The following is a 10,697-nucleotide window of genomic DNA, read 5'->3' as shown; positions in this document are numbered from 1 at the left end:
CTGAAGTGGCGTGCCCCCCTCGGGCGGGGCGGGGACTCTGGGGGACTTGGCTGGGGGGCCGGGCCGGCGGGGACAGCTGCTGCCGCTGATGTCACAGGGTCATGAGTGAAACCTGAGGACTGGGCCGATCTTCAGGTGGGAGCCTCAGCCGCACTTCCCTCGCCGGGTGTGCTGTGGGCTCTCCCTGGCACTGCCAGGGCTCTAGGGCCATTCTGCCCCAGGAGTGACACACTCGCCTGTTCACACACAGACACACGTGTGTGCACACACACTGGGCACACACACAGACCACACAGAGGCAGTTCCTCCCCAACCTTGACAACTCCCAGAGCCTCATCCTCACACTCGGATCTTCTCTCACACTCATTCCGGAAGCACTCCCGTGGCACACGCGGGTTCACACATTCACACAGCCGCTCTGGGACACACTCAGGCATACCCCCAAACGCACACGCCAATGCTGCGCTCCTACAGGCTTAGCCACACGTGTGATCGCCCTTCATACATTCACACATGTTTCCACTACTGTTGCACACACTCACGCATACAGCTCACACGTGCAAACACTCCCACATGCTTGTGCTCATGTGTGGGTACATGACTTATGCACACATCCAGCCTGTGTGCTCACATGCACACTCACGGGGGATGAACACAAGGTCACGGACCCCTCCCCACCCACAGCCCTTGTGCATTCATGTCTACACGCATATGACTTACACTCATGGAGCTGTCTGCCCCCATACACACGCTCCCATTCGTGCTCACGTGAACACAGTGCCCCTCGTGGTCCCCAGCCTGTATGGAGTATGTGGCTGGTTGTACACTACATCCGCACACCACACACGCAGCCTCTACACACGCACGTGTGCGCATGCACACACCCGGCTGTTTGGCTGGACCTCACCGCAGTCTCCAGGGCGTTCCTCCACTTCTTGCTAGACGTTCTACGCCTCCTGGCTAGACGTGGGTCCCTCGCCGCTAGAGGGGGGGAAGGAGTGAGTTGGTTTTTTCCTCCCCTCCCCCACCCCGACACTGGGGCTGTGGTGACCCCTAGTGGAGCTGTTGGGAAGTGCCCCATCTCACAGCCCGTCACAAGGCCTGCTAGGGCTGGAGAGAACCGCCCTGTGAGTCCCGTCCCCAGATCTCTTCCCCTAAGACCGGCTCCGCATACAGCCTTGGCAGTCCCAGGCCCATCCCTGCCCCTGTCTTTTCTGGCAGCCCAGATCGCTGGCAGCTTACTGCATGGGGTCCTGAGCCCAAGACAGAAGGGCCTTTGAGAGGGGCACAGGGAGACCTGGGGAGCAGTCACCTGGAGCCATACGGTTGGGCCTGATGAACCCTCTCCTCTCGGCAGCTCTGCCCAGACTCGGGACACAGTCCCAGTCTTCACCCAGCTCCTCCCACATCTCCCATGTCTCAGCACCTCCACACCCTGCGGGTGTTTTTCAAGTATTATTTTAATGACTTTTGTTTAAAAATAATTTTTTAAATTTATTTAATTTCATTTGCTATTATTTTTTAATTTGATGAGAGAAGGAGAGAGAGAAAGAGAGAGAGAGAAAGTGAGAGAGCAAGCTGCCAGGTCCGAGACTCAAACTGTGGTTGGCCACGTGGGAGTCTAGCACCTTAACCACCACGCTATCTGCTGGCCCCAAAAATAAATTTTTAAATTAAATTTATTTATTATTATTTTAATTTGCTATAGGGCATGTGCCCTCACCAGAGAGAGAGAGACAGAGAGAGGGAAAATGACAAAACAAGCCTCCAGGTCCGAGACTTGAACGGTGGTAAGCCATGTGGAAATCCAGTGCCTTAACCACCATGTCACCTCCTGGCCCCCAACGTGGGATTTAATTTTTTTAAAGAGAGAGATTTTTGTGATAGGGCATGAGTGCTCACCAGAGAGATAGAGACAGACAGAAAATGAGAAATCACCCCCCAGGGGGGATGGCCACACCACAATCTCTTCTCCTCCATTCTCCTCTCAGGATTTTGGGCACACACAGACAGGCGCCCAGTGTAAGTTTTAAGTCACTAGACCCAGGACTCGAAATGTAGTCAGGTATGTGGGAGTCCAGTGACATAAATATTATGCCATCTGCTGGTTCCTCCAGTGTGTGATTTTTAAACGTACGTGGGATTGCTGGTGTTCTCTCTCCACTGTCCCTTATCCACTGAGCTTTCTTTATTTAATTGCTAGAGGGTACGTGTACAGAGAGCAAAGAGGAAAAAAGCAGCCCCTAGTGGGGCAAGTCAGGCCACAATCCCTTCTCCCCCATTTCTCCATCTTGGATAAGGAGCTCACAAATGCACCCAGTGTGCTTTATTTATTTATTTATTTATTTATTTATTTTCATTCATTCAGTGTACATCAATACAGTATACAAAATGAGATTTTCCATCCAGAATACACCATATATTGGCTCAATCAATGATATTACCACACATGTTATCGTCAACAAATAATTTTCTATTTATTTCTCATATATTTTACTTCCCCCCCCCTTCCCCTTTGATTCCCTACCTCTCACCCTCTGCCATTCCCCACCCTCTTCCCATACTTTCTCTGGTATCTACAGTTGTTTTCCATGCCTTTTTCTCCCCCCACATTTTATTGACTCACTAAAGATCTTAATTAATTTAAAAACTTTCAATAGCAAGCACAGCTGATATATACATAACTATGAACCCATGTAGTATCTTGTCTCTGTGGCTTTGGTCAATCTGGCTATGATGTGCCTCGGGGAAGATCTTGGGTGGATTCTATGTGGGGTCCTTTTGTATTTCTTGAGTCTGGATATTTGAGTGCCTCTTTAGGTTTGGAAAGTTTTCTTCTAGGATTTCATGGAATAGATTATCGATGCCCTTCACCCAGTCTTTTTGGTGAATTTTTCTAGGTCAGAGGTTCTATCTTCTACATCTGAGATTCAATCTTCTGCATGATCTAATCTGCTTTTCATATTTTCAAGGGAGGTTTTGATTTCCTGTATTACAGCTTCATCTCTAACAATTCCATTTGATTCTTTTTTATGATGTGTATCTCCTCTTTTCGATCGTGCAAGAACTTCCTCACCTCCTGGAACTCAGTGTCTCTTTTCTCCTGCATCTTTTGGAGTTCATTGTCTCTTTTCTCTTGCATCTCTGTTAGCTTTGTTACTATGAATATAACTCTTTTTAAAAAAGAATTATTTATTTAATTTTATTTATCATTATTATTTTATTGTTTTAGTGATAATATATTTTTATTTCAATTTCTTTTACATATTTATTCACATATGTCACTTATTGTAAAGAATATTTTATTGTCACATATTGTAAAGAATATTTTAAATTCTTTATCTAACATTTCCACAAATTCCCTTGTATTGTCTGTGGAGGAAGAGGAGTTATTCTGTTCCCTTTGAGGAGAGGTACTTTATTTGTTTCTCATATTTCTTGTGCCTCTGCAGTGGTTTCTGGTCACCTGGTGGGTTATATGGTTTTTTTTCCCTAGTGTTTGGAGTTAAATCTGAGCATTCAGAGGCATGCAGGAGGAGGTGACCTGCAATCTCTAAGCAGTACCATTTTCTCCCTGTGTGCAGCAGATTAAGTGGAAATTGAGGATTGATATGACCCTGGCTCCTGACTAAATCTGGGAGGCAGGAGGGTCAAGTCTGGGCAGAAGGTCTTCGGTGGTCCTAATCCCTGAATGGGGCCACTCAGAACTCAGATATAGATGGCTGCTGATCAGCTTGTCCTGACTCCTGGTTAAATCTGGGGGACAGGAGGGTGAAGTCTGGGCAGAAGGTCTTCAGTGGTCCAGCATGTTTTTCAAACTGCTGGGCTGGGACTCGAACTCCAGTCAGCCATGTGGGAACCGGCTCCATTCACCACTGCCCACAAGGCTACCCCTGCTCACTGACCTTTCTGACAAACGTCTCCTCTGTGGTTTCCTCACAAACATGATCTAAGCTCTGCTCCTCCGGCCTCAGAGGGAAAGCAAACGTTTCTTCTCACATCCTCCCAAGGTGGTCTCTCTGGAGCAGCTCCTCGGGATCCCTCTCCTCACTCCCAGCCTGCTGTGGCTCCGATGCGCTTTGCTTCTCATCACTTGACAGGACACAGCTTTGTCTGTGGGCACTGGAGGAGAGGTGGTAGGGTCCTGCTGTCATTGCCATTTAAGGATCTACCCCTCTGGGTTCTGCCTTGCCATTGCCCACAGCTCTGTGGAGTAAGACTTTCTTTCAAGAGGGATTGGGGTAATTGAAGGGAATGACCACGTAAGAGGGCAGAGTCGCTACATTCGGTGGTATGGGTTGCACACTGCACAAATCTGGGTACCAATCACATTTGAGGTCATTATAGATTAATGTATCGATATTTATGATGATTTTCTGGCAGATGGTAGCAAAATGTAGAGAGGAAGTTTTATTTTGTTTTTTTCCCCACAAAGTACCATTTGGATTAGGGATGGGACTGACAGGAAAACAAATGTTGTAGATTGAACAAGGCTTTTTCCACACGGCCCAAGGGGGATAAATTCTTCTCTCTCCGTAACAGTATTCCTCCTTCCTTTGGGGAGCTACTTCTCCCCAACTCCAAATACATGATTCTCTGGGATTGTGACTACAAGACAGCCACCTACCCCTGCCACAGAGAGGAATGTGTCACCCACATCTGGTCAAATCTCTTGGCCATAGTGGTTGGGCCAATAACTGGTCACGTGACTCAAGCTGGGCCAATCATAGTGCTTCTCTGGGATCTGTATGGACTGAGACAAAAATACTCTCTCCTTGGGAGTTTCTGAATCCATCTGGAATAACTGAAGGAAGTCTGAAGGTGCCTGGGGTGTGTCTCCTCCCTGTGGAAGAAGCGTGTCTGTAGGAGGTGGGGACGAGAACAGGGGAGAGCTGCAGGAGGCAGAAGGAAAGAAGGACCTGAAGACACTGGTGAGTTCCGAGCCAGTTAAGCTATAGACAAGCTCCTACCACAAGGGTCAAGAGATGCCAGTTTTTCCTTAAACTAGTTTATATTGTGTTTCAGCTGCCCACAGACAAAAGAATTCTGCAGAACAGAACCACCTCTCAGAAAACCCCACCCTGACCTATAGGAATTGACCCTGTGATACCTCTTCCCTGCCCGCACCCCAAACTCTGGCCTGAGCAGCCATTTTCCCTCCTGAATCCTTTGTGGAGTGACTTCCTGGGGGCTTCAGTAGGATGCTCCTTTGAGGCCGGTGGTACCCCAATTCTATTGGGCCCAGGAGAGGAAGACTCTGGAACTTCTTCCCATCATGCAGTTCCCATGGGGTAGGCCCTGGAAATCAGGAACCCAGGACGTGGGATCGGTGTTAACGAGTCAGCCAAGCGCCACTTGGTGCCTGTTGGACAAGACCATGCACGCATTTCTCACAAGGATGACCATAGTGGAGAGAAAGAAAGAATGCAGCCGGGGCCTTGAAGCAGGAACACTGAATTTCTTCTCCCGTTTTCAAGGCTCCTGCTTTCCTCCATATCCAGTCAGTCACATAGTTCTGCAGAGTAATATTCGGTTCCTTTCCTTCAATACTCATGTTCTAGCTCCTTCTAAGTTGTGCCTCTTTGGAACTGGGCACAGGGACAGGACCTATTACTGGGTGGTCACTCTCTGGACAGCAGTTCCTCACCTGCACCAGAAACAAGCACTGAAATTCCCAAATTCTTAGAAAGGGCCATTTTCTATCTGTTTCCATCTGAGGAGAGTGGGAGGTAGCTCATTTTTCTAGCTCCGTGGTCTTTAATGACTGAACATTTCTTTTGAGTGGGTTGCCTTAATTTATCTATTTCCCTATTACTGGATATTGGATGATTTTCATTTAAAGTTTTTATTTACCTATTTATTCTGTGAGTGGGAGAGAGAGAGAGAGAAACAGCACTCCTGACAATGTCCTAATGCCACAATCCACCCCCAGCCTCACAGCCCAGAATCATGGGCACACACATGCTTGGTGCACTTAGGGAATTCTCCAGAAATCTCCAGGCACAATCCAGAACCTTCTCATGTGGGGCTGCCTCACAGAGTGTTGTGTTTTACTACTGCACCATCATCTGACTCCAGTGCTCAATATTTTACTCTTAAAAATAACAGTGTTTGTGTGTTGGGGGGGGCAACAGTTGGGGTAATGGCTATGTCGCTGGACTCCCATGTAGCTGACCATGGTTTGAGTCCCAGACCTGGTGGCTTAAACTCACACCAGGTGCATGTACATGTGTGCCCAAGATCCCGAGAGGAGAATGGGGGAGAAGGGATTGCAATGGGGAAGAAGGGATTGCAATGTGGCCATCCACCCAGGGGGTGATTTCTCGTTTTCTGTCTCTGTCTTTTTTGCAAGTGCACGTGCTCTATAACAAAAACCACTCCTAAATAAATAAATAAATAAATAAGAGTGTGGGGGCCAGCAGGTGGCATGATGTTTAAGCACTGGAGTCCCACATGACCAACCAATTTAAGCCCAGGACCTGGTGACTTGAAACTCATGCTGGGTGCATGTGTGTGCGTGTCCAAAATCCCAAGAAGAGAATGGAGGAGAAGGTATTATGGCATGGCCATCCCCACTAGGGGATGGTTTCTCACTTTCCCTCTCTCTGTCTCTTTCTCTCTCTGGAGAGCACATGTGCCCTACAGCAAAAACCTAAAATAATATATAATGACAGTGTGATGAACACATTTGAGTATAAACATTTCCCCACATTTAGCTTATTCCTAGAAATAGATCTGCACGTCAACAAGGAGAACTTTGGATACACATTGTCTTGCAAAAGTCAAAACAAAACCAAAACTAAAACCAAAACAGAACCAAACAAAAATCCAAAGATGCAAACAAGAGATTCCATGGGAAAAAAATGGACAGGAAATAGTTGGAGTGGTCGATGTCTCAAAGAATAGAAGGCAGGAAAGTGGCCAGAAAGTCTCCTCCACTCTGCTGGCCTGACGTTCGACCTTCTCTAAGCAACAGCTCAAGTACGTAAGTGCATGGCGTTTTTCTTCAAACAGCAAATGCTTGCAGTTTCTTTTGAAAAATCCTGACTGAATACTAGGGGCTAGTTTTTAACCTCAGCCTTGTGTCCCCAAATACAAGTGTCATGTTGGGTTAATATGCAACTTTAGGAGGCCAGTATGTGGTGTGGTAGTTAACAGTGCTGGACTCGCACATGGCCGACCGTGGTTCAAGTCCCAGACCTGGCAGCTTGCTTTCTTGCTTTCCCTCTCTCTGGTAAGTGCATGTGCCCTATAGCAAATTAAAATAGTAATCGTAAATAAAATTAAATAACTAATTCTAAAAACAGTGACTTCATTCATTCATTCACGACAGAGATCACAGGTATACATAAGAGAGACAAGCACCCTCAAGGGGTCTGGTCACAATGTGATACCTTTCTCCCAGGCCTCGAACCCCTCAGGGTCTGGACATGTACCTGGTGTGTTTCAGGTCAGCCTGGCTGGGGATCTGAACTTGTGGTCAGCCTGTGGCTTCCTGTCCTGCAGTTCAGTACACCATCAACTTGCCACCACCAAGACTCAACCTACGTGAAATTTTGTTTCTGAGGTATGGGGATTACCACCTATTCCTGCCTGTTCTCCATAAGCACCTCCAGACTCCTGTGGGCTTCTTTTAGAGAGACGAGGGTGGCAGCCTCCTCGGCAGCCTCATCGCGTCCATTTTTGCCTCAGTTAAATCCACTGACAACCAGATGCCCAGACTAATGTTCTTCAATGTCTATTTCATTATTTTACTTCTCTGAACACACACTTATCAGACGGCTCCTGGAGTAACTGTTTTTCCCGGAGTTTACAGCAGCCTGGGGGCAGATGTGGAAAGGCAGGAGGCTGGGGTCTTAGTTGGGATTAGCCCCCAGAGCAGACTCTGGGATGATTTGGGAGCAAGTTTATGCGGAAGGACATTCCAGGGAGCACCGTGAGGAGAGGGGAAGAGACGGGGAAAGGAGAAGGGCCAGTAAAGTGTGCACTTACGAGCGACGACCACAGGGTCACAGGGCTCAGGTGCACCGGGCATCGCTGACAGTCTGTGTGGGAGACATCTCAGAGCTGTCCCACCGAGCCAAGAGGCCAGAAGTGCGACTCTCGGCTCCCTTCCGGGTTGCTTGCAGGTTGCTCTGGGCCTACTTGTGAGCTCTTTCACCTGTGGCCAGAAAAGGCCCCTTAGGCAGAGACACAGGTGAACATAGGAACCATCTGCAGAAGACCCGGGGGGAAGCTAGGGCAGGCGGCCTCTGACAGCTGCTCTTCAGTGGCGCCTTCTCTCAACATGTATGTGAGGACACTTCGAAGAGAAACTGGAATTAAGGCACGAGTTTATTTTGGTAGGACAAAAACTGAAATCCATGCATACTTTTTTAGAATACACATTTTCCATGAATTTCTTTTAAAAAATATTTATTTAACTCTATTTGTTATCATTATTATTTTTCTTAATTTGGCCAGAGAGAGAGAGAAAAAAAGAGAAAGGGAAAGTGAGAAAGCAAGCTGCCAGGTCCAGGACTCAAACCATGGTCAGCCATGTGGGAATCCAGAGCCTTTAACCATCACGCCACCTGCTGGTCCCTCCATGAACTTTTTGATGCCTCCCACCAAAACACATAGACACATTCAATATATGTACAATGACCCATATAAACACAGGATTTTTAAAACAAAAATATGCTTACTAACTTTTAAAAGAATTATTTAATTTTATTTATTCATTCACTTATTTTAATTTGACCAGAGAGAGAGACACACACACACACAGAGTGAGAGAGAGAGAGAGGGAAGGGAGAAAGCAAGCCACCAGGTCCAGGACTCACTTCATGGTCAGCCACATGGGAGTGTCCAGCGCTTAACAACAGCGCCACCTGCTGGTCCCACCTTACTGATTTTTTTCACTAAACTGTCTTGAGCTCTTTCTGCATCAATGGCGTGGCCAATGGCTGAAGCAGTCCCCCAGGAGGTACATCCCCATCAGATCCCTGCTAGCTCTGGTTTTGGCTGACGTGAGGAACAGCCAAAGATGTGAGGAACAAACTGTATCTCCTGACACGGCTGTACATCGTCCCTTACTGCTCTCCTGCTCCAAACCCTGGACGGCTCTCCATCACCCACGTGGCGGAGCCGGCATTCTGTAATCTGGCCTTCGAGTTTACCCAAGCCCACCTGGCCACTGGGCCTCTGACGAGTTCCTCCCCACAGTCAGACAGCATGACCCACTGAGCCACCGCAGGTCCTTCATTCCTGTACCCGGGCCTTCGCTGTGTCCCAGCCTGGACGGCCTTCCCCCCGCAGTCAGAGCTCCATCCTTGGTGATGGAGTCCTCTCTTTGCTGTGAGCCCCTCTTGTCTGTCCCACCCAAGGAGACTACGTAGTCTCGCATGTCCACTGTCTTGTCATGGGTACGTTTTCACCGTCCAGCAATGCTGGAACCACAGAGGACACCCCTCTGTCTCCAGGGATCAGTGGGGCAGCTTGCACACACAGGCGCCTCCTTGGTCAAGGCTGGTGATGGTGAGACAAGGGCTGCTTCTTTCTACCTGGAATGAGGGTGAAGATGGGGACACAGTCTGGGTTCTGTTCCCGGCAGGACCACGGTGCCAGGATCTCAGCTTGTGGGTTGCTGTTGATGTGATTGGGGGGAGGTGGCATTGGGGGGAGGTGGCAGCGAATGCTCGGGCCACAGGCAACCTCCCTGGAGACTCCATTAGGAGCGAGGAGCAGGCAGAACGGCCCTGCGGCTCCCAGACTCCAGGACTCCCTTGGGCAGGGGAGGGGAGCTGAAGAGGGCGGGGTGGGGCCGGGTGGACAGGGCGCCCCAGGGGTGTTAATCCCAGCTTCCTGTCTGGATCTTCCTTGCCTTCTGTTCAGGGCCTATCTTAGGAGGGTCACAGCTGTGGAAATAGATCTCCCAGCTCACCTGTTCTCCAGCGAGAAGACCTTGCAGACTTCCTGTGGGCAGAACGTGGGCTTTGGTCACTTTTCCAGTGTGGGGCAGGAACGGCCGCTGGCTCTGAGCTCCCACTCGTCTCCAGCTCTGGGGGCAATGGCTCACCTGGCCGGGAACCAGGGAGTAAACTGGAGGGCTGAGGGGTGCTTCCGGCCAGGGCCAGGCCTCTCGTGGATTTGGCTGTTTCTTTCCTTGGTCCCATCCAGAAACCACTCAGGGCACGCAGTGCTGATTGACCTAGCAGCAGGGAGCGGACCCCCCCGCCGCCGCCCCCAGTCACCTGCTCCTTGTCCCCAAGAGCCTGCCCTACTAAGTTCTCTGCTGAGCTGGGTCGAACGAGGTGGGAGGGATACAACGCCATGCCAGGGGTACAGGAGGGTTCGAGCGGTATACTGGGGAGACAGCGGGCCTCCCGGTGGCGGGGTTCCTCGGAGAGGAGAGAGGAGCGGGTGCAGCTTGGCGCGGACGCTGGAGCCCTGGGAACCGAAGAGGCCCGCGCCTGCGTAGGAGGAGACCTCGGCGTAGCTGGAGTCGCCAAGGTAACCCTGACGCGCTGGCCATGGCCTTCTGGGCTGGCGGGAGCTGGGGTCACCTCCCATGGCAGAGCGCAGCCCCGACGGTGAGAGCTGAGCCGGGGAGCAGAGATGCCTTTACTCGTGAACCGCGGAGTTGGGGAGCCGCTGGAGGGGCGGCCACTGGAGGGGGCCTGGGGGGGGCGGGGGGGAGGGGGGGCCCAACCCGG

The 10,697-nt window shown here is 49.9% G+C and overlaps 1 protein-coding gene across 1 annotated transcript in view; it reads left to right on the top strand.

Moving 5' to 3' along the window:
* The first annotated feature begins 9,928 nt into the window (after positions 1 to 9,928).
* Positions 9,929 to 10,697, top strand: part of PRR29 (proline rich 29) — a 3,586-nt gene continuing 2,817 nt past the window's right edge. Inside the window, exon 1 of the mRNA XM_027771138.1 lies at positions 9,929 to 10,574. Within this exon, the coding sequence (XP_027626939.1) occupies positions 10,515 to 10,574 (60 nt within the window). The 5' untranslated portion in view covers positions 9,929 to 10,514. The remainder of the gene's footprint in view (positions 10,575 to 10,697) is intronic.

The sequence above is a fragment of the Tupaia chinensis genome, unplaced genomic scaffold, assembly GCF_000334495.1.
Source record: "Tupaia chinensis unplaced genomic scaffold, TupChi_1.0 Scaffold000187_1, whole genome shotgun sequence".
NCBI classification, from domain to species: Eukaryota; Metazoa; Chordata; class Mammalia; order Scandentia; family Tupaiidae; genus Tupaia; species Tupaia belangeri.
Note: the sequence above shows the minus strand (reverse complement) of the source record. Positions and strands in the feature narration are given on the sequence as shown.